The sequence below is a fragment of the Schistocerca serialis genome, chromosome 11 (assembly GCF_023864345.2).
Source record: "Schistocerca serialis cubense isolate TAMUIC-IGC-003099 chromosome 11, iqSchSeri2.2, whole genome shotgun sequence".
Taxonomy (NCBI): domain Eukaryota; kingdom Metazoa; phylum Arthropoda; class Insecta; order Orthoptera; family Acrididae; genus Schistocerca; species Schistocerca serialis.
This window is the reverse complement of record NC_064648.1, coordinates 76,403,858-76,429,386: the sequence shown is the minus strand read 5'-3', so window position 1 is coordinate 76,429,386 and position 25,529 is coordinate 76,403,858. Positions and strand designations below refer to the sequence as shown.

At 36.7% G+C, this 25,529-nt stretch overlaps 1 protein-coding gene across 3 annotated transcripts in view; it reads left to right on the top strand.

Annotated features, from left to right (window-relative positions):
* The window catches only part of LOC126426925 (zinc finger protein ZFP2-like), a 211,505-nt gene that overhangs the window by 163,784 nt on the left and 22,192 nt on the right, over positions 1-25,529 (top strand). Inside the window, exon 7 of one of the 3 annotated variants that reach the window (XM_050089030.1) lies at positions 23,190-23,271. The exons of the other annotated variants lie outside the window; for them this stretch is intronic. Within the exon in view, the coding sequence (XP_049944987.1) occupies positions 23,190-23,238 (49 nt within the window). The 3' untranslated portion in view covers positions 23,239-23,271. Of the gene's footprint in view, positions 1-23,189; positions 23,272-25,529 lie in introns of those variants that run through there. 3 annotated transcript variants of the gene reach the window in all.

Genomic DNA, 25,529 nt, shown 5'->3' with positions numbered 1-25,529 from the left:
ATACGAACAGACATAATTTTTTTTTTTTTTTTGAGTAAGAGTGCCCCACAATTAATCAATTACCATACAAACTATTACAACCACAAAAAATGTTATTATGATTATAGATAGAAGTCTTGACGTGTTAACCAGAACTGTTCATCAAAACTGTTGAACGAATTTACTTTTTCTGTGGAGAAAGTGGGTCTAACATCAAAGCAGTTACCGTATAAACTATCATCGCCACAAAAAGATGTTATTAGGATTTTCGATAGAGCTCTTGGTGTTCTGTTCAGAACTGTTGTACGAATTTACTTTTTGCGAAAATTGACAAAGAATGTATTCGATACGAAAAATTTTTCGAGTATTGTTGTTTTTTTCGCTAAATTATGCAGGACTATTCAAATTTTGTACAAATAACTCTAGAACTATGACATTTCTATCAAGAACTCTGAAAATATATATATATTTCTGAAGAAAAGGATTCCAACTTCACGGTAAGTGAAGAGGTTCCCTAATTAAATTGCAATTATATCGTAACGTGTTAGCTGCACAAAAAATTGTAATTAGGATATTCTATAGAACTATTGGGGTTCTGTTCAGAACTGCCCTCAGAACTGTTGTCCGAATTTACTTTTTGCGAAAATTAATAACAAATGTTTGCTATACGAAATTTTTTTCGAGTATTGTTGTTTTCTTCGTTAAATTCTGCAGAACTATTGAAATTTTGTACAAAGAACTCTAGAACTATGCCATATCTATCAAGAACTCTGAAAATAATATACATTTCTGAAAAAAAGGGTGCCAACTTCACAGTTAGTGAAAAGATTTTCTCCTTAAATTGCAATTATCTCGTAAACTATTAGCTTCACAAAAAAATGTTACTTGGGTTTTCGATAGAACTCTTGGAGTTCTGTTCAGAACTGTGCTCAGAACTGTTGTACTTATTTACAATTTGCGAAAATTGACGAAGAATGTTTTCGATACGAAAATTTTTTCGAATATTGTTTTCGTCGCTAAATTCTGCAGAACTATTGAAATTTTGTACAAAGAACTCTAGAACTATGGCATATCTATCAAGAAATCTGAAAAAAGTATACATTTCTGAAAAAAAGGGTGCCAGCTTCACAGTAGGAGCTCTTATGGAATTCTTAATTAAGTTGCAATTACCTCTTAAACTATTACCTGCACAAAAAAATTTCACTAGGATTTTCGATAGAACTCTTCACGTGGTGTCCAGAACTGTCATCAGAACTGTTGTACGAATATATTTATATTTTCCGTAAAGAAAGTGTGTCCCATATTAAATCAATTTATCTCAAACCATTATCGCCATAGAAAAATGTTGTTGGGATTTTCGATAGAGCTCTTGGGGTTCTGTTCAGAACTGTCCTCAGAACTGTTGTACAAGTTTAATTTTTACGAAAATTGACAAAAAATGTTTTCGATACGAAAATTTTTTCGAATTTTGTTGTTTTCTTCGCTAAATTCTGCAGAACTATTGAAATTTTGTACAAAGAACTCTAGAACTATGCCATATCTATCAAGAACTCTGAAAAAAATATATATTTCTAAAAAAAAGGGTGCCAACTTCACAGTAAGTGAAAAGATTTTCTCATTAAAATGCAATTATCTCGTAAACTATTAGCTGCACAAAAAAATGTTACTTGGCTTTTCGATAGAACTCTTGGAGTTCTGTTCAGAACTGTGCTCAGAACTGTTGTACTTATTTACAATTTGCGAAAATTGACGAAGAATGTTTTCGATACGAAAATTTTTTCGAATATTGTTTTCGTCGCTAAATTCTGTAGAACTATTGAAATTTTGTACAAAGAACTCTAGAACTATGGCATATCTATCAAGAACTCTGAAAAAAATATATACTTCTAAAAAAAAGGGTGCCAACTTCACAGTAAGTGAAAAGATTTTCTCATTAAAATGCAATTATCTCGTAAACTATTAGCTGCACAAAAAAATGTTACTTCGGTTTTCGATAGAACTCTTGGAGTTCTGTTCAGAACTGTGCTCAGAACTGTTGTACTTATTTTCAATTTGCGAAAATTGACGAAGAATATTTTCGATACGAAAATTTTTTCGAATATTGTTTCCGTCGCTAAATTCTGCAGAACTATTGAAATTTTGTACAAAGAACTCTAGAACTATGGCATATCTATCAAGAATTCTGAAAAAAGTATACATTTCTGAAAAAAAAGGGTGCCAGCTTCACAGTAGGAGCTCTTATGGAATTCTTAATTAAGTTGCAATTACCTCTTAAACTATTACCTGCACAAAAAAATTTCACTAGGATTTTCGATAGAACTCTTCACGTGGTGTCCAGAACTGTCATCAGAACTGTTGTACGAATATATTTATATTTTCCGTAAAGAAAGTGTGTCCCATATTAAATCAATTTATCTCAAACCATTATCGCCAGAGAAAAATGTTGTTGGGATTTTCGATAGAGCTCTTGGGGTTCTGTTCAGAACTGTCCTCAGAACTGTTGTACAAGTTTAATTTTTACGAAAATTGACAAAAAATGTTTTCGATACGAAAATTTTTTCGAATTTTGTTGTTTTCTTCGCTAATTCTGCAGAACTATTGAAATTTTGTACAAAGAACTCTAGAACTATGCCATATATATCAAGAACTCTGAAAAAAATATATCTTTCTGAAAAAAAGGGTGCCAACTTCACAGTAAGTAAAAAGATTTTCTCATTAAAATGCAATTATCTCGTAAACTATTAGCTGCACAAAAAAATGTTACTTGGATTTTCGAAAGAACTCTTGGAGCTCTATTCAGAACTGTGCTCAGAACTCTTGTACTTATTTACATTTTGCGGAAATTGCCAAAGAACGTTTTCGATACGAAAATTTTTTCGAATATTGTTGTTTTCTTCGCTAAATTCTGCAGAACTATTGAAATTTTGTACAAAGAACTCTAGAACTATGCCATATCTATCAAGAACTCTGAAAAAAATGTATATTTCTCGAAAAAGGGGTGCTAACATCACACGACTCATGAGGACCGGATAGACATATATCGAGAGACATAGAGGGAATCTCACAGATAAAGACAGAGTGCCATGCGTTGAAAGTGAGTGTAAATACGGAAATTAAGAAATATGAAGAGGAAAGAAGAGAAAACGATAAAATAAGGAAGGAAAACCGTTATTTAAAAGCTAAAGTGTATTTCGTGGAGAGTGAATTAGAAGCTGCCAAGAAGCAGATAGAAAAACTGAGAAGGGAAATAGCTCATCCTAGGAAATCAGTTGAAGGTCAGATAATTAAAATGAAGAATAGCACCGAGAAGCCAGAAGAACATAGGTTCACAAGAGAGAAACTGCTACTTAAGGCCAGTAAGGGGCAATCAGTGAAATGTAGCTAGCAGGGCAACCAGTAAAAGATTTTAAGTATGATTAATATAGCCAGCAGGGGCTAGCATGGCGCAAAATTACGATCGGTTCCAGGGAGGAAAGATTCGTATGAGTATCGAAAGTGAACAGTACAGAAGTGATAATTCCGAAACAGGGACGTGATTATCCCCGAGGCAATAGTAACAGTCCAAAGAGGGACTTGTATTACTAGTATATTAAATACTCGTGAAGAAAAGGTACAATTAGACATGCCAGACGTGTTAGCAGAAGAATTTCCGCCACCAAGTAGTTATAAAATTAGACAAGTATCCACCAGAATGAAGAGCGTAAATACGTCAAGGCTCTTCATGTAAAGAGAAAGCAGGCCAACAAAACATTTAAATAGTTAGGAAGTACAGGCTTTCAAGAGGATATGTGCCATATATAATGTTGTATTTCATTTACTAGGAAATGTATTGACTCATACTACAGTAGTGAAACATAGTATACCGTTAATACCAGAAGCAAAAGGAGTGATAATAAATCAAAGGCCGTATAGAATACCCCAGGCGCAGCGAGACTCGCAACAAAAGAAGTACAAGGGATGTTAGCTGATGGCATAATATCCCATAGTACTAGCCCATGGAATTTCCCCATATTGATATTGCCAAACAAACTAGATGCCAGTGGTCGGCAAAAATGGCGAATAGTAGAGGATTATAGGAAGTTAAACGACATTCCATTAAATATGGTTTATCCCCTTCCCAGGATAGATGAGATATTAGACATCCTGCGAAAAACGAAGTATTTTTCAATGTAGATTTAGCGAAAGGGTATTATCAAGTGTTGATAGACGAAAAGGACCGAGAAAACAGTTTTTAGCACTCCCACAGGACATTATGAGTACAATAAAATGATCATGGGACTAAAAACCGCTCCGTCGATATTCCAGAGACTAATGAATACGGTACTCAGTGGAGTACAGGGCAACAGGGTTTTTATTTACCTCGATGATATTGTGGTAGTGGGTGCAACGTTAGAGGAACATAATGCACACCTGGAAAAAGTATTCTAACGGCTAAGACAAGGAAACTTGAAATTACAAGTAGATAAATATGAGTTTCTAAGAAAAGAGGTAACTTTTCTGGGCCATGTCCTAACTGCTTCAGGACTACAGCCAGATCCTGCAAAGATAGAGACCATCAAAAAGTGCCCACCGCCAAAGACAACGAAGCAATTGAAATCATATCTGGGGCTCATTGGATAATACAGGCGCTTTATAAGGAATTTTAGCAAAATGGCCAAACCCCTACATGATTTATTGAAGAAGGGAATTCTGTATGAGTGGGGATCGAACCAAGAAGAGGCAATCCAGCAGTTGAAGGAAAAACTGATTAGTCCACCGATATTGCAATACTCGGATTTTGAAAAAGAATTTATAGTAACCAAGGACACCAGCAATCATGCAGTCAGAGTTTATCTAAGCCAGGGACGAATGGGAAAGGGCTTAGCCATAGAATTCATATCGTGAACATTAAATAACGTGGAACAAGATTATAGTACGGTGGAACGAGAATTACTCGCCGTTGTATGGACTGTGAAATATTTTAGGCCATATGTATTTGGTGTGAAGTTTAAAATCGTCACTGACCACAAGACACTTGTGTAATTAGGAAGTATATCAGATCCATGATCGAGATTACTGAAGTTCCTGTTGAAGCTAGAAGAATACGACTACCAAATACTGTACTGAAAGACACATTATCACGGATTACGAGTATGCAACAAGGAATAACAGAATCAGTGCCGAAGACGGAAGACGAAGCACCGGAAGAAACAGAAACTGCGACCAGGGAGGTGCAACAGGAACAAAAAGGCATAGAAGAGGCAGAGCAAGAAGTGGCGCCACCGATGGACTCAGAGATTGCATTGAGTCAGGAAGAGAAAATGGATATTTTAAAACAGATGCACCAGTTACCGATAGGGGGACATAAAGAAATGGGTAGGACATATGAGCGAGTAAAACAGTACTGCAGTGGGCCTGGAATGAAGACAAAGATCGAAAAATTTATACGTTCTTGAGAGAGTTGCCAGAAGAATAAGATAACACAGACGAAGACAAAACAGTCATTGGAGATAACGCCAACGCCAACGCCGTTGACATACTAGGTCCTATGACGCTATCGAATACAGGAAACAGATACATCCTGAAGTTCCAAGATTCTCTGACTAAATTTGTTATAGCAGAATAAATAGAAGGGCAAGATGCGGATACAGTTGCAAGAAAACTAGTAGATAGTGTAATCTTGAAATTCGGAATACCAACATCACTGCTAAGCGCTATGGGAAGTAAATATTTAAGAGAGACTATGAAGTGGGTGTACAAATTATTAAAGATTGAGAAAATACAGCCAACCAGCTTCCATTCACAAATGAATGGGGCTCTGGAGTGCACACATCATACACTAACGGAAATGTTAAGAAATTTTATAGCAAAGGATCGGCAATATTCTGGGAGTATTACAGAAGAAGCCAGAGAACGTAATATATAATTACAATGATTATGTGACAGAAAGAAGGCAAAGGATGCAGATATTACATCAAGAGGCTAGGGCTAACACGCAGAAACGCAAAGAACAAAGTAAATAACAATATGACAGACACAGAATCCGAAAGTGTAAGATGAGGGCTTTCGAGGGAACTAGATAGTCACTGGAGAGGATCATTCACTGTTGTAGATGTAAGGGGGCCAAATGTAGTAATATGGATAAAAGGACAGAAGTACATAAAAGTGCATCCAAATAGACTAAAAGAGTTCTTTTAATTACACATGATGGCAGCAAAGATTGGAGAGTAATAATAATTGGAAGCTTCTCAGTGGCCAGTGTAACAGAAAACAAGATACTTCCACAGGAGGTGCAGGTGCAGAGAATCCAGTCAGCACCTGATACATATAACGATAATCAAGGAACTGTACAGCTACACAGCACAACGCGGCGAATAGCAAGTTATATTAATTTGCAGGCATGGCACAATAAGTTTGAAAGTACAAATCGGGTATCCACGAGGGCAGTGGCAAATTGCATAAGAGAAATAAAGAAGGCAAAACTAAGTACCGTAGAATGTGAGAATGCGAACCAAACCATCAGCTGGCATAGCGGGAAAATAATGGAAGCGAGGACATTAATAAATCAACTAGCCCGACACCAGCAAGGACGTGCGAAACGAGGCATTTTGAATTATATAGGGGAAAAAAGTAAAGTGTTATTCAGTACATTATACGAGGAAGATGTGTAATTTTTTGAAGCAAAGATAGATTTCCTTGAAGAAAAGCAGTGAGAATTGTTGAGGCTGTCAAAGGAACAAGTGACGATCATAAGGATATCATCAGTGGGGTTCAATCAGAAAATAATTGCAGTAAACTAAAAAATGAGAAAATTATAGGAAATGGAATGCATAAATTGAGCAAACATATAGAGGAGTTCGAAAATAGTACGGATAAGAAAATACCGCTAACATTGATTTTAGTAGCAGTCACGGAACATTTAGTTCAGCTAACGATGATGTTTAATGAGTTAGAAACAGAATATGATCTGTTCAAAAAATTATTAGAGTTGCACTTAATAAATCCTATTCCAGTGGTAAAGTATTTGGGGCTAATTAAGAATGAATTGAGAGATAAAAAGTTTCTGATTGAACTCACTGAAGACTATGGGTATCAGCTATTACTTGTAATAGACTTAGATGTATTTTTAGCCAGCAGTACATTAAGTAATGTATTAAATGTACCATCAGTGATAGCAATGAGTACTCTTTATATAAAATATGGTCTTTACATGCAGACTATGATAGTAATATGACGTTATTTACATATATCACCCCAGAGAAAGAGTTTCTCAGAATTGATTATGGAAAGAGGCAATACACACAAATGGCAGGAGACAAACTTGTGTGTGAAACGATAACCATGAAGCACCAAAAATGTAAACAGAATTTTGTATTAATTTCGACGTATGACCATGAGAGGTATGAAGCCAGAATGCTTCAATCAGTTAGTACAATACTGAAAGATTGCAAACTGAAATATATTATATTAAACGAAAGTATCTGGACGCAGATATGGGGAAACAAATGGTTATTCATAGTCCCAACAGAGGAAGGATTGACTATACTGTGTAATGACTTGCCACCCTCCGATCTCATAATAAGAGGAACAGGAAAATTGAGTTTTAAGAGTGAATGCAAAGGATATGGTGCTGCAATAATGTTACAATCAGAGAGGATAATTCTTACCAATAATACTGTAAAAGATATAGTCCCACCCTTAAATATAGATATTGATTGTTGTACACTGGAAGATGAGAAGCAGAAGGTGTCAGAAATACTAGTGATGTTACTACTGGAGCATATAGTACCTCATTTAGATGAATTAAAAGCAGCAGGACATAAGATAGGTGACCTGCAAAACGAAATATAATATCAACAGTGGACCACCTTCCGAGGCTGGTCAATGAGTACATATTCCATGTGGGGATACACGTGGTCTGTAACAATAGTGTTAATTATTTCTATCTGTTGTATATTGCAAATGTTGTCGAAAATGTGGACGAAGCATGTGTGAAATAAGTAGAGGTTGTTGTGCGAAAATCTGTGTAACAAACAATGTTGTAAGCAGGAGCCAAAAAGGGAAATAGTGAGGTATAAGCACACACAGGCCTCCAAACCTATGAGGCAGAAGACGAACTAAACACTGTAAGTTTCTCAACCACTCCAGTTAACAGAGCATGGAGAGAGAAAAATAAATCACCAAACATGTCCATAACATCAAGAGCAACCACCCCCATGGTTGGATCGCCAAGAATATGCACAGATAAAAGATAGATAAACTTGTAAATTGTAGTAATAAAAGGTATTGTGTAAGGAAATGTCCACTGAAAGAGTATTAAGGAAAATGTGTAAAAAGAAAAATTTAGTTGATATGTATTTAAAAAGAAATGGTAATTGCTGTATTACGTATAAAGGAAAGTGACAAATGGAAAAGAGAATTCAATATTAAATGTTTTAAAATTATGTGTGAGTGAATTTTCATGTGTCCAATCAATGTTAATGGTCGCCATGTATTTTGATGGAAAGGTATTGTAAGAATGTATAAAGCTAATAAACAAAAGAGCAATGTTCCACTGGCACTGAAACAGAGGTTTCAGAAATTTTATAGCCTCTCAGAACAGAGCTTATAAAATTTCCCCCAGGGGAGGGAGGTGTTGCGAATCTCAATCAGCGGCGATTATAAATTAAATGTATTATGACTTATTCAGCTGGAAGAGCAGCTAGGCTCACGCTCCAGGAAGCATTGCAACAGTATTTGTAGGTGATACTCACCAGCGCTGATGGAGTGGCGCCAAGAGACAAATGACGTTACGTGACTAAATGACTGCTGTGGTCAGACTCAAAACAGGGATCCAAGTATCTTTCAAACATCACATGATGATGGAAATACACCAAGTAAGTTGTCAGCCTCTCTGCTGTAGATATAATATGATCTAGAAGCTTTCTGTGACACACGAAAGCTGTATAAACGGGGGCTCAGGAGGACCCTGTAGTCAGTCGAGATCTGCTGAGTATAACGACACAAGCTCAGTGTCGTTCTACGACAGACGTGGGAACTTTGTACGAATCGCAAGCCTCAGCTCCGTAGCATTCAGGGAGATAGATTCCGGATAAAAGAGTTCAACTGATAAAATTATTGCAAGGCATTGCCAGTAGGACTTTTCAGTTGTCAAGCTATAGGAATTTTATGAATTCTGCCCCGAATAAGTAACCACTCCTTACCGAGTTACGTATCCTTCTCTTTAGCAATAGCTTATTCCTTCAAGAGGTTGGAGTTGCAGAAGCTGCTTGCACTTCCTTCCACTCTTCGAGAAGAGTGTCGATCTAACTCCCTCTCTGGACATGACAAATCTTAGTAGCTGTCTTAGATTGTTTACAGATGATGCTGTCATTTTCCAGCTTGTAAAGTCATCAGATGACCAAAGCGAATTGCAAAATGCTTTAGATAAGATATCTGTGTGTTGAGAAAAGTGGCAATTGACCCTGAATAAAGAAAAGTGTGAAGTTACGAACATGGCTACTAAAAGAAATCCACTAAATTTAGATTAAGCGATAAGTCACACAAATCTGAAGGCTGTCACTTCAACCAAATACTTAGGGATTACAATTATAAATAACCTAAATTGGAACGATCACATAGATAATATTGTGGGTAGCCTGCGATTCATTGGCAGAACACTTAGAAGATGCAACAGGTTTACTAAAGAGACTGCTTACACCACGCTTGTCCACCCTATTCTAGAGTATTGCTGTGCGGTGTGGGATCCACATCAGGTGTGACTGATGGATGACATAAAAAAAGTACAAAGAAGGGCGGCTCGTTTTGTGTTATCGCGAAATAGGGGAGATAGTACCAAAGATGTGATGCGTGAATTGGAGTGGCAATCATTAAAACAAAGGCATTTTTCGTTGTGATGGGATCTTCTCACGAAATTTCAATAACCAGTTTTCTCCTCCGATTCCGAAAACATTCAGTAGGCACCCACCTACATAGGGAGAAATATTCATCACGATAAAATAAGAGGAATCAGGGCACGCACAGAAAAATTTAAGTGTTCGTTGTTCCCGTGAGCCGTTCTAGAGTGGAACGGTAAAGAGACAACTTGCAGGTGATTCATTGAAAGCTCTGCCAGGCACTTTATTGTGAGTAGCAGAGTAATCACGTAGATGTAGATGTAGAGATCATTGCTAGGTTTTTTATTCTGACACTATATTCAGATTTTTTGAATTATGGAGGACATAACTTGACATTCGCCATTCAGTACTGTGAAAGCAAAGTGATATCATGTTGATGTTCCATCTAGTGTGAAGATGTTGCCTTTCAACCATTACGTTGCCAGCCACTATTTACCATTCTATTGATGTGTAGTGTTAATCAATCTAAGCTGTCAATTCATGTTTCTGGAGATTGAGTAGTATTGTTGCTATATATAATATTTTCAAGAATAAGGAATTTTGCATGCCTCTCAGCTTTTAGTTTACTCGATATTTTACATGTTCTAACAAGCCACTTTACAATTACCAGACGTTTACACTATACATTGAATTACCACTTATTTTGTTAATTTACTACACATTTTATACTTCACTGCTCTTGGAAATCTTATACTCTTCAAAAGCAGTTATTTCGAGTTTGTTTTAGAAACTCCTTTTGGAAACTGTTGTCCAATCTTGAAAGTAAAGAGAAAATTGTAGAGGGCAGAGCATCTGTAAGGCCCCCTTGTTAGCTAAATTGCAGCATCTTCACATACTGTAGTAAACACCCATTATAAAATATAAATCTGACGAATAGTGCACCAAGTGAGGTGGATCTGTTGTTAGCACACTGGATTCAGATCTGGGAGGACAACAGTTAAAACTGGCCTCTGACCATCCTGATTTAAGTTTTCCATGATTTCCCTAAATCACCTCAGACAAATGCAAGGGTGGTTCCTGTGAAAGAGGACAGCTGACTTTCTTTCCCATCCTTTACTAATCACAAGGGACTGAGAACCTCATTGTTTGGTCCTGTCTCCTAAATCAATCAACCAACCATCAAATAATGCACCCCTCTAGCAATGTTTTCGAATATACAGGAGACAGCACTTGAAAGGAAATACAAGTGAGACATACAATAAAGCAATATTTCCTTGCAAATCTGCTCTTCACCATCACCTGCAGCGAACAATAGCATCTACTAGATGGGAATTTCTCCTGCATACCCAGTTCCCAATAGGCTTAACACAAGCAGCATAACATTTATTCTTTTTGGCTTCCAGTGCCCATAGATACAAACAGCTATGACACAGGGAGCATTATCTGCTGTGGTGGTAGCGAAAGCATAAGGAAAACTGTGTGGCAATTGTTAGCTGTGCCACTTATATCACGGTGGCATCAGAAAGCAATGAGGATCTGGCTGCAGTGCCATCATGTGCAGTGGCAACTGACCAGTAACAAACTCTTAACCTGAAGCCTTATTTACAGTGGCGCAAATGCGAGCAGAATAAGTGAACAAGCATTTGTAGACAACTAAACAGTGTTTACTACCATTTGTTTATGCATCTTCTAACGACTGTCTGTTATACTGATAATAGTGAACTAAAAAAACTCCTTTATATAGCAATCGAAATGCAAGAACGATTATTTTTCCAAAAATTAAGGTAATTTTATAGTAATGGTGACAGAAAGTAAAAATAGCATTACTACCATCTTCTTGGCAATAATGTCCAGTGGTCAAATGCTTGATATCATTTTTCAGTAATCAGATCCATATCAAGACTGAAATACCATTTATATGTTACACTTGTGAATTTATAACAACGTTTTTCCTTCATGGCATTGATTGATAATTTTTTAGGGTCAGAGAGAAAATTTTGCTTATCTTGTAATTTAATAGTAGAACAATTTCACAAGACTGACTCATTCAAGGTAACTAACTGATTACCAGCATGCAGAAATGTCACAATCGCATCCCTAAAGGTACTGCTATGCATATATATACAATGATATAAATTATTAATGTATTTGTTAATATTGTAAATAAAAATAGTACTCATCTATTAATTCTTCTCTTTTAAATTATTTCTGCATCACAAAATATATGATTTTATTTATTTTTATGTCTACTGGATGTAATCCAGTATCTGTATGATTAAATGTCTGGTGTATACATAGTCAGTTATGTATATTATATTTATAGAGGATAAATAAATAGTAACAACTAAAAAGTATGCTAATAAACCTAGCTCCCAGCAAAAACCAGTAACCGCACAAATAAGATCACAAGTGGTACCATATGTATATATACGGAAACTGCCATTGGTAGATTCAGTTTTGATAAGAGGCTATCAACCTCATCACCCTCACAGAATGTCATGCATAGCTCAATATGACATTTAGCAAAGTTTTCAAATAGTCTAACTGTCTTTATGATATGAGAAGTTTTGAGGGAAGTAGCCATTGTCAGTAAAAAGTGTGACAAAGCAGCAATTAATCATGCATCATATTACAAACTGAACAATACTGTTTTAACAAAACAAAATTCCTGGATTTTATCAACATGTTGTAAATAAACATACTATTGGTTAATTAGGTCACAAAGACAAAAGCAAAATATAGAAGTTTCAGATCTGATAACACAAAGACGTAAAGTGTGTAAAGAATGGCTACATTGTTTTCGAAATTGATGTTAAATCTGCAAAAGACGTAGTTTATGTGAGTGTGTGTGTGTTTTATCCATAAGCAACAAGCTGATAAGACTTATCAAAGTTTACTTTTATATGGAACCAAGATCAATAAATGATTTCAAACATAATCCAACTTTGGATGAATGAATCATATGGACTGAATTTACAATAAATTTTAAACAAAGTTCATAAATCTATGACAACAAGCAGGATGTGAACTGATATTTGACAACTATAGAATTTTATATTATCTTCCAGAAATCAGATTGATGCAAATGAATGAATATGTATTGTGGTGTTAGTTTTAAAATGAAAGGTGCAATTACAAATTCATGGCAAAGAATAATTATTGCACTTCTTTGACAAAGGTAGGTTTTAAACCCATTTACACACTTCTACTAGTAGGAAATAAAAGCCGAGAATAATGAAATTACAAAAATACTTTCACAAAACTCATTAAATTGCAATCAGAAGCACTAAATTAACTACTAGTCACACAAATTTGAAAACGAATAATGCACCAATTATATAATAAGATATATTCCTGAACATAGTTGTAAACTGAAATTATTGCCAATGCTCAGCCTTATCTCATGTAACTACTCCACTTATTCCTTCAAATGTAAGGAAAACATTATCCCTGGAAAATCTCTACTGAGAACAACTTTACCAAATGACATGACAATACTGTTCAAAAATAGTTAATTTTCATAGAATATTGCCAATATCTTCATCATAGAGTTTGATCCCTCCACAACCACAAATTATTATTACTTTTTAAACAGCTCTTTGAGACTCAAACTTCACAAGTAAATCCATATAATGATTATTCAAAATAGCTGTATCTGAAATCATAGTAGGGGAGGCCGGTGACAAAAGTAACAGGGAATGAAAGTAACATTCCCACCCCATCTTTGCATGTAGCTCCGAAAATCACATGTTTCGAACAATGAATGTCCTTTAACATTCTGCACTGCCTATCAGTCGATGGCTGTTATTGGAAAGGAACTGTTTAGTGTGATGCAATAAAACGTGTTTTCAGTACTTCGAGTAAGTTTTCTCAAACCCCTTAGTTTTGTGATAAGGGCAACGGAATGCTGTAAGGGTAAGTCTACTATAATAATGTAACTATGTTACGCTCATTTTTGTGCCACAGTTAGTATCAATGTTTTTATTATTTGTATAGGTCTTGCCAAAAATACGAATTTAACAGAAAATTGTGGCTGGGGCGAAAGTAACATTGCTGCTGGGGACAAAAGTAATACTGTTACTTTCATCCCTTTCACTGAGAAAACAGTATTATAGACTCAGATCCCCTGCTTTTTCTCATTAGCGTCAGTAAATTATGTATAATACTGTTAGGACACATTGATACAATGTGTTATTCAACAAATCCGTTATTTACTTAGTTATTTTATTACAGTAAAGAACAATAGGTAAGACAACTACAAGAGGACTAACTGCTACACCTGTGTATTACATTTCGCCACATGATGCTAAAAATTATAGCGTAAGTGTTACAGCAGCAGCAAAAAACAGTATGTGCCATGTGATTTTTGCATTGGTGCATTAACAAGAAAGAGAAGTGTGTAAGTGATGGTAGCACACTGATACGTCATGTCAGATACAGAAGCATAAAAAAAGTTTTCTCTGACGAAGAAGAAAAAATAATGGCTGAATATGTGATTATTGCACCGGCGATATTTTACAGACTTTGTCCTAAGGATATCCATAAATTAGCTCACGAATTGGCAGCAAGAATAACATACAAACTACATCGACTTGGGTAGATAATAAAACTGCTGTTCCTGACTGGTTTTCAGCATTTATGAAGACGAATCCACAGTTGTCCTTTCCGTCGCCTCAAGTCACAAGTCTTGCTCGAGCTACGAGTTTTAATCCAACAACTTGGCTAATGTGATGGAGAGATACAAGTTCGAGCCCATGGACATCTGGAATATGGATGAGACAGGTATCACAACTGTCCAGAAGCCAAACAGGATTGTCGCTAAACATGCAATAATGCAGATAGGAGCCATCACTTTGGCTGAAAGGAGCACCCTTGTCACAGTTGCTATTGCTATCACTGCTCGGGGAAGCAGAACTACTCCTCTTTTTGTACTCCTTCGCTTAAGGTATCATGCCTATTTGGTTTGAGATGGTCCTATTGGTTGCACTGGAGCAGAAAATGCAAGTGGTAGGATGCAGGATGAAGAATTCTTGCTGTTCCTGCACCACTTTGCAAAATTTGCTAAACCAACTCCTAAGCTCAAATGTTTGCTGCTTCTTGACAATGTATCCATAGAAGCCTGAATGTTTGCTAAAGCAAAGGGATAGTTATGTTGTTATCCCCGCCGCACTATACCCACAGGACGCAGCCTTTAGATCGTTCAGTTTATGATCATTTAAAAAGATGGTAAATGCTTTTGCCGAGAGCTGGATCAGAAATCATCCAGGAAAGACCATGTCAATTTTCTACATCCCTTCAATTGTAAGGGAAGCTCGTCCACTTGCTGTAACTCGCAAAAACATTGCAGCAGGCTTTCATTGCACAGGCATAGTACCATTGAATTGGAGTGTGCTCAGTGCAACCGATTTTGCGCAGCCTGCTGTCTCTGATCGCGCAGCGCCACAAGCTTCTGATCATGAACAGCAAACTATGTCCTTGACAGGGCGATTTGCGACTATCAGCGGACCATCTGAAGCTGTGAGCATATCTAATACCGATCCAGCATCAAGACATGAGGAAACACTTCCAGGTGTCATAACCTGCGACTTGGAGCCTAGTGGTTTACAGTTATCTCCTTCAGTTCGCCTAGCCTTTTCACCTGAAGCTATTCTTCAGTTCCCAAAAGCAGGTCCGAGGCAAAACACAAGAAAAGGGAGGAACAGGGTAAAGTCAGCAATTTTGATCGTTACTCCAGAGAAATTGATTTTAGAAGAAGAGCTAAGAGCCCATTCACAGACGAATAAAGCGAAGAAGCTAAGTTTAAAAAGCAGCAGGCCAAGATCGCGTCAGCAGAATAAACCTAAGGAAAGATCATCGGAAGATGAAGATAGCTAGTGCCTTGTTTGTCACGAATCTTACTGCCACAGTCATCCAAAGAGAAGAGGATTCGGTGTTGGGTATGTAAGGCTTGCTCTCATGTTGCTTGTACCAAAGCAGAGGATATGTATGTGTATCAGAACGGCGAATCTGAACAGAACTTATGATATGCATTAATCTTCTATTTGATTGACTCATGAACATTTAATCATTATGCCTGGATTTATTCAGTATTATTAACACTTACTTTAGTTAATTTGAAAATTGCAAATATAACTGAAGTTTTATATTTTCCACCGTTTATTGGTGTTTTTTTTAATCTTTTGTAATGGCAATTTACTTTAAGCTACTCTATAAACCATTTATTTGGCAAAATGAAGTTTTACGTATTATGTTACTTTTGTAGCTTACTAGTGTTATTAATGTCCCCGGTAAGAGGGACAAAAGTAGCACATACATTGATCCTTTAAAATTAATTTCACAAAACAAAGTGTACGTAATTTTGGGAAAACTAAATGCAGTCGTGTTAGAAAAGCCCCACAGAACGTGTACAGTAGTCCGTTTTGTTTCATACATTTTCAGGGACCTAATAAAAAATGCAATATGCAAAATATAACTTTTGTCCGCTGTCTCCCCTATACAAATTCATAAAATTGTGTCACATACGGACAGTTCAGTAAAAGATGTAAGGATGATCATCAACAAATTCTGCAAATAACAAAGAACACATTAATTTACTATTATAATTCATTTTAGATTACTACAGGTGTGTTAAAAGTGGCAGAGGCAATTCACACTGCTAGAAAGAGATAAATTTTACAGAAAAGTAAGCTTTATAAAGATGCCTGAGGAGTAGCTCTATGGTAAGAAAAAAGAGCGAAAATTAGAAGGTAATGAACTGCCTCGACTAGAAAATAGGTGAATACTTAAAATTGGTTCCACAGTAGTCTCATAAGATTGCTTCTACATTATTTTATCCAACAGCCAAGTTTCACAAAGGCTTACCTTGCTAATATTATTCTAATTGCAACATCATACATTATATTTTATCCATTTTCTAGTTTTGCACTGAGTTTTATATGGTTTTTATCTCTAAAATGTGAGGCAGTTTTGGCAAAACCGTAATCAGATGTAACTTATCTGTAGTCCGCTATAAGATTAATTTATTCTACACTTCAGGCCTATAGCAATCATAACGTCCTAGTCCCAGTCACATACCATTATTTCAAATCTATTAACTACGATTCATATACTGCAACACCACCAGACTCACAAATAACATATTGCAAGATTGTCTTAGCAATGACAGACAAAATATTACAAGTGATAGCACAAAATCAACTTATACTCTGCCCAAAACATACACGAAGTTGACACAATGAATACAACACCATTGTCTACATCTCCATCAAACTGACGATCACAAATCATTATTTCAAATCTCGCCACCATATAAACATATAGCACATAATATATCCCCATAATGTCACAAAACTCTAAGACCCTCAAGATAATACCAAAGTTACAAAGCTGTTCTGGTCATATCTTCCATACAACATTCATGACAACGTAGCACTTACACCAAACTACCATATCAACTCTTCTTCAAGATTCTCACATAAGTAGCAACATAACAATTTTTCTTTGAAGATGTGGTGAAAAGTAATTCTTTTCACAAATTAACACTTATCTCTAATTGCTGCAGGGATAATAAACAGAGTTAACACAATTTGCAAAGAGATCCATAATCAGGTTTCCTCATTAATGAGTCAGATGTCACTTCAGTGTCCAGGTTTATAGCTGACTACACCCACAATATTATGCTAAGACAGCAATAAGTGTGAAATACCATCTTTCAGCAAACAGGTCAACGGAAAATCAATTTCAAGACAAATGGACAATAGTTCACTAACCAAGGGTAATATGTGTTCACATTTTCATCTATTTACTCAAACAGTTTCAAAAACAAGTAAGGTGCTCTCTACCTGCAAGTTATTCACAACAAAGGAAAAATCATTCTGAAAATGCAAAATTTCCCCAAATCCACTTGCACTTCTTTAAAATAGTATGAATCTTATTTTTCATCAACCTTTCTTTGAATATGGTAATCATTGCGTCTTATGCATCATTGACTTCAGAAAAAAACCAAAATACAGAGAGATATAAAAATTATTAATTTATGCAGCAGTATTTTCAGATATATGTAATAAGAACACTCCCTTTCCAAAAGTATCAGTTTATTTCTCTTTACGCAAACACGACATATAAATGATTTTTTCCCTGTTCTGTAAGATTACATTATAATTTTAACTATTATTAATCTCTAGTAAGGATGATTCCTAACTACGAGAGACTGAGGTAGAAGATTACATTTAAAGCTCAACATAAGAATAGGACAAAATGTGCAGCAGGGAAGGGTGAAAACTTCAGAAGTAATGCTGCTTTGTCTGGGGCCATACATTTACCATGATCACAGTTTCATGACTCGGTGAGAACATGATCATTAATATTCACACATAGCATCACTTGCCACTACAGCTTCTGGTTTAATCTCTGTTAGGACTCCAAAAGTGAAAGTGAGTTTCAACTCTTCCAAATCAAAATTTTAGCAACATATTGCAGAGAAATAAACGTTAACTTCCTTTTGACTGTACCCTTTGTAAACTTGCACGTGAATGTAACATAGTCTTTCACAATTTTCTCTGTGACATAGTTTTCAGCATTTTCAAACTATCGTCAGAGTAAATACTGTGGAAAGCGCTATAATGAGAAAAACTTTGTTAACATGAGAGTGAGTGAACACAAAAATATTTTCGTCTTTCTTTCTACAGATATTTTTAAAAAAATGTAACGCTGCAAGTTCCTAACATTTGTTTTGGAAAATCTTCTTTGTTAAATTCTGCAAATTCCACATATTATTTTGGTATTTTGGACAAGAAGTTGAAATTGATGAAAATGTGTTTCAGGCATCATACTACAACTCAAAATTTGGTCTTGTTCTACAGAAATACTATTTATTACTTCAACTGAATTTTCGCCTCCAAAAATAAAACAGTTGTCACTGCCATTGCTATTAATGTTCCTAACTATTGCATTATTGAATCCGATTTTTGATACACTCATTCAAATTTAACATTTTCTCGCAATAAATTTCAGTTTAACTTTCTATTTTGCTGAGTCTTTGATTCATTTTCTTCCTATGCACTCACAATTTATCAGTGTTTTCTGCTAACTGCAACTACAGCTGTCCATTGATTTCTAGTAAGCAAGGTGGCGCATCTTTTAGCACACTGGACACATGTTTGGGAGGAAGTCAGTTGAAATCTGCATGGATCCACCAAGATTTAAGTTTTCCTTGATTTCCGTAAATCGCTGCAGGCAAATGCTGGCGTGATTTCTTTGAAAGGGCATGGCCAGTTTCCCTCCTCATCCTTGAAAAATTTGAATGTGTGCTACATTACTAACAACCTCAACGTCGATGGACATGAAACACTATCTTCCTTCCTTCCATCCTTAATTTCTTTCTTTAAATTTAGCATCTGATTTTTGAACTATTTGAATGTTGTTTTCTAAAGTTTTGAATGTAATTGTTCGCCAGCATCGTGCATTAATCTTGCTTCCATCTTTTCCAACTGAACTATTAATGTTCTCATTATTTCTTCTAAACCTTGAGTTTTTACCTCGATTTTGCACATCTGTCCCCATCCCACTGTTACTGAGAGTATCTTTCCACCACAGATTTCGTCGTTAGTGTTTCCTTTTATTTCCCATAGATAAAATAACGACAAATAAAGTATTTGATAACACTGAGCTATTTAAGAAATATTGTTGGCTGCACTTATCTCCATGTGCTACAGTTCACTTCAGCAACTGTTTCTGTCAGTGTGCTCTGCTCTCAACTTCTCTAGAAATTTGTATGATCCAAAGTCCCTCATTATTCTGCAATTGTCATCCACCGTTCTTTATACATTTTGGACACTGTTTCACTGCTGAAAAACATTTCAGTCTGTGGTTTTATATCCTTGTTTAAAGCAGTTTAATAGTATCAGTAAGAGAACATAAAGTAATTATATTACTAATCTTCCACGAGAGAATGTAAAGTAATTGTGGTACTCATCTTCTTCCTGGCGAGAGAGTCTATAGCCTCCAATAGTGCATTTCAGTTTTCCTATAGGCAGGTCTGGGTTGTAGATCGAGACTGAAACGCCAATTATGTGGTGCACTTTTATATTCATTTCAACTTGTTTTATTTTATAAGTGCGTTGGCAGATCAGTTTCTGCAATTACAGAGAAGATATCACACATCTTGTAGTTAGTCACAGAACAGTTACACCATGATTAACTCATTTCAGGTAACTAACTAGTTACCAGCATGTCATTATTTCACTATTACAGATCCAAAGACGTTTCTGTGGCAGAGATGTACATATGTAACAAAAATGTATGGCACAAAGAGCAGGACACATTTCTCACACATAGACGAAGAAATTATGTTATATGAACATGCGTCTGGAAACGCTTTGTTTCCATATTATAACTCTTTTTCTCCAACTCCATAATCATGGAGTACACACGAGAACAGATCATTAGAATCATGGGGGAAAATGAGCTCTTGGTGATATATGGTTGCATTTTATATCACGTGTTCTGTTTCACATGTCCCTGTTGCCATGCTACGTACGTCATTGCATGTTTACAGGTAACAATTGTTTCAGAGATCAGTACAAACGTTGCAGACACACTGTTTGCTACTTAATCACGGACTTGGTGCATGCATTGGCAGTGTACCCAAATGCCCCATTTGATGTAAGGACTAGATGATGTTAATGGCGCTAGTGCTCAACTTTTGTACTGGGATGGATTTTCAGGATGAAGGTGCCCCAACAGAAAACGTTTGAAGCCATTGGTCGTCACCTTAGGGAACATGGGTCATTTAAGCCTGATACTCACGAGTGGGGGGGGGGGGAGGAGCTAGGGGGGGGGCTACAAGGATGAGGACACTGCTACTGCTGGTGTCAATTCTTCATGCAGTTGAAAACGACCCTTGAGTTAGTAGAAGTGTATAGCTGCAGCACTGAATGTTGGCTACATGTCTGTCTGGCGAGTGTTGAACTAGGACCAGCTTAATCCATACCATTTACAGTGTGTACAGACAGTATCATCAGGTAATTTCCCTGCAGAGGGTACCCTTCTGGAAATGGTTTATTCATCAAAGAGTCAACCCTAATTTTAGTGCAACAGTGCTGTTCAAGATGAGTCGTATATTCAGCTAGATCACATTGTACATTTTCACAGTCAGCATGTATGGCAAATGTCATCCTCATGCAACTGTAGAATCAAGTCATCAACAAAGATTTTTCTTCTCGATGTTGCGCCAGCATTATTGGTTACTGTTTGGGAGGACCTCATTTTCTTTCACCCAGGCTCAGCAGGAAAAGTTATCATAATTTTGTAGAAAATCTTCTATCAGATATGTTAGTATATGTGCCTTTATCTGTGTGACAAAACATATAATGCATTCATGGTGGAGCACTTCCTCATTTTAGTGTTACTGCCTGCTGGGTTCTAAATAACAGATTTGGTGACAGATGGTTAGGTAGTAACATGGCATCCATGCTATCCAGACCTAAACCTGCTGAACTTTTGTTTGTGGGGGCATTTGAATGAGAGCTCTTAGCTCTTGTGAGTGGAGCCTTCAGTACAATATACTCAAAGTCTCCATGCCTGTATTATGGAAGGCTGTGAAACCAGACGCTATACGCAATGGATTCATCAGTGCATCTAAGATACACTACAATGAGGGCTTCATGCACATTTTAATGCCCATGAAGGGCATATTGAACATCTCCTGCGAGAAAGAGTAGCGTGCAGTATGCCAGTGTGTTCTGTTCTTGTGTATTTCTCATGATTAATCAGGTGGAAAAGTGAGTTGTAACATGGAAACAAAGCGTTTCCAGACCCACGTTCATATAACATAATTTCTTCATCTACATGTGAGGAATGCGTCCTGCAATATCTGGCATGCATTACTGTTACACCAAGTATATTTAAGTGTTTACAACGCAAATATTTACTGTGTTCTTTTAATACTGACAACAAAAATAGGACTGCTGTGTTATATTGTGGCATTTAAATTATTTCTACCTCACACAATATAATATTTGACTTATTTTTATGTAAACAGGAAGACTAACTCTCTCAGGTATTCATATTTTTGCATTTATAACATACTGAATGTTCTTGTTTTATTTAAATAGGATAAATAAAAAGTAACAACTGAAAATTTCCTTAATAAAAAAATCTCCCCAGCAAAAACCGAGAACCACTTAAATACGAATAAAAGTGGTAGTTAAGGCAAAAATAGGGAAATTGACACCATTAGATTTAATTTATACCGCAAACTACCACCCACCACGGGTCGCTACACTGAAGAAAGCAGCATCAAACACAAGAGAAGCAGCACAGCATACCAAACCAAGAGGTGCTGCATTATTGTTGTTTGAGCACTAATAACCTCCACACAGATTTCACTAAACACAGAACTAGTTATAACCATGACAGAAAACTCTGATATTGTGAGAGGATTATTTTATAGGGCGAATGTGCTGATTTTGATGAATAAAACAACCTTAATTGGAATTATTCCAAAACTTTGTACTTATACTGGTGTGCAAGACTTATGGACGAAACACACCTTTGCATGGTATGTTACAGCCGAGTAACATGGCTTGAGGGAAGATGAACCTCACAGAGGGAAAACTACCACAGTATGGTACAGAAAGGAACTGAAAGAAATACAGAATGAGATGAACACAAATAACACTTTTATTCATAGAAAGTGATTACATTGATGTCACCACGATTAATGGTGCCCCTAGACAACACTAAAGATAAAACATCATTCTTAATAGGGTGTTTGATCACCTCAGACGGCAGTGGATGATCTGCAATGTGCTAATATGGTGGCCAAAATGTTGGTAAGGAGTTGCTGGTATCACACATACAGGTTTCTTGTTATTGACAAATCAAGAAGACCGAATGATGGTAGGAACAGACAAAATTTTTAGGAGTTTCTATATATGCAGCTATGAAAATAGTGATGAGTGTGCCTTGTGGTGATAAGGGGATTAACCTGCTTGACGAGCCCTGTTTGGAACATGACATTGTATGCGCAAAACATAAAGACCTCCCACTACATCACGCTGCAGATCAAATTTTAGCTGGTAAAGGCAAAGCATTATGTTCAAGAAAGGCTACTGGTATAGGACAGCGCATTGCAGCATTTGTAATTGGTAAAACAATGCATGGTAATGTGAAGTTGTGTCTAAGTGTAGATTTCAGGCAAGCTATGAACGCTGCACGTCATGCACTGAAGAAGAAGACAACGACGAAGAAACAAGAAGGGATGTTTAAAAAACTGTATCCTGACAGCATTGTATGCAACCCTGAAGGATAAAGGACCGGTTAAAGCACTCAGAGTCTCACTGACACCCAAGATATCAGGTTGAATTATCCCCTTCCTATTTTCTGCCCTCCCAGGTCTCTCAGCGATGGGTTCACTGGCTGGTGGTGCTGTAGCTATTGCTAGAACAATGAAGCGGCAAGAGGAAGCAAGAAGACGTAAACACATGAGGGAAGCAGCACCCATCAAAAAACGACTATACCTAAAACCATACAAGGAAGGTCTAGGTCCCTTTACAGATAAAAAGCCCTTAACTATCCTGCCGGATGGACCGCTTACAAATACAGCAAATACAGATCTGCTCAAGTTTCGTAGGAAAAAATTCAACATTCCAAGATTGCGAGGTGTTTTTATGCGGTATACATTATTAAAGACTATGTGGAAATCTGGAGAATGTAGAATTGTGAATTTAGTTATTGCTTGGGGGTTAGAACGCCATTGAATGGCATATTTTAAGAAAAATACAAATAACGTCAACTGTTTCGACTCATTTGGAGACCTGCAACCACCAGAAAAGTTACAGCCATATTTCACCGACAGAACACATGTGTTCTACAATTTTCATCGCTACAAAGACTTTAATACCTACTTATGCGAGTATCTGTACACCATGTTCTTCCTAACATTTACATAGAAGTATATATATATATATATATATATATATATATATATATATATATATGGGCATAAGGTATGAAACCAAATTGCTCAACACACAGTGTGCCTCTTCACATCAGAACAGCAAGGTGATAATACAAGCAGACTACGAGTTTCTTAAATCGATGGGTCTGAAGCCATGCAATGACATCTTTCAGTATAACTAGCCCGATGGAATATGACGAGTGTATTTTACGCTAGGATTACTTCTTGCAGAAACCTTATGCATCAACCACGTTGCTGGCCGAAGTGGCCGTGCGGTTAAAGGCGCTGCAGTCTGGAACCGCAAGACCGCTACGGTCGCAGGTTCGAATCCTGCCTCGGGCATGGATGTTTGTGATGTCCTTAGGTTAGTTAGGTTTAACTGGTTCTAAGTTCTAGGGGACTAATGACCTCAGCAGTTGAGTCCCATAGTGCTCAGAGCCATTTGAACCATCAACCACGTTTAAACAAGAGCATTGAAATCAGGACTGTCTTCCAACACAAAGACACTTTAACCCTCCCATGCAAGAGTTTCGTATATCTTTTGATGGATCGTTACGAAAATGGGAGGTACTGCTACAGTGGCATCGAACCTTATGCGTAATGCTTTAGCGTTCTTGTTTCCCGAGATATGATAAGAACTTAATGAGGTCGAGATTTATTGTACACGCAATCTAGGTGTAACAACTCTTAAAACGTATGTATCTGGTTCTCCTTCGGATATGAACGATTTAGAAAATGCTGGATCGCTCATTGACGAACCAATGGATAGAACAATGGATGAGTACAAGAGATATACTGCATGTATACCTTTAAAACTGCTTATGAGATACTTTGAGGACATGTGGTGAATTGTTATGAATGCTAAACAGGTACTTATTGTGTTATGGAGTGCAACACATAACAATTCATTCACTCAAGGAGCTCAAGAAGAGAACGAGATCACCATATGGAAAATACCATACATCATAGTATCAGATAAGCAGTGTTTGAAGCTCTTACAAGTTCTGAATGCTGGTGTATTTCTACCGTGATCTTTCTGTTCATAGGAGGTTTTGATTACCCAATGCTACCGACTGCAAGCAGACAAACATGGTCTATTAAAACTTCCGCTTATCTGAAGATTCCCAGGTTCATCATACTTGCGTTTCAGACCAATAAAAGAGGAAATATAGCAAATGATTCACCAAATTTGATAACTGCAAGTTAACTAATGCCAGAGACATCCTGAACTCCTAATTCTACCTGTATGATAATTTACACCTGAAAGGGGATGAAAATGTATACAGTCTAGCATATGACGTGCATGCGAGGTTCTATGTTTCATAATATGAAGAGGAAGAATGTCTATTCATTCCTCAGAAATTCAAGGAGCTGGCGCCAATCATTGTAATAGATTGCTCAAAACAGAATAATATAAATAAATCTGGATCTAAAGGTGTACAATTTGAATTTGAATCTGTGGCAAATATCCCAGAACACACTGCAGTGTATGCTTTTGTTATACATGACCTTGTGGTCAACTACTGCCCGCTCACCTGCGTTGTGTAGCAAGCTGTACAAATGAACATGTGCTGCGCCATACACAGAGCATTCCACAATGGGATTTCAAGGTGTGAACATCATTGCAAATGCTCAGGGTTTCTATGACGATGATGAAGATGTTTCATTCGTAGCATACACAAGAAGATGCAGCTATAAAAAAGACATTCTCAGCAAACATTGTATCACCAAGGTCTTTCTAAGATGTGAAGTGTGATAATACACAAAGGAGTGCA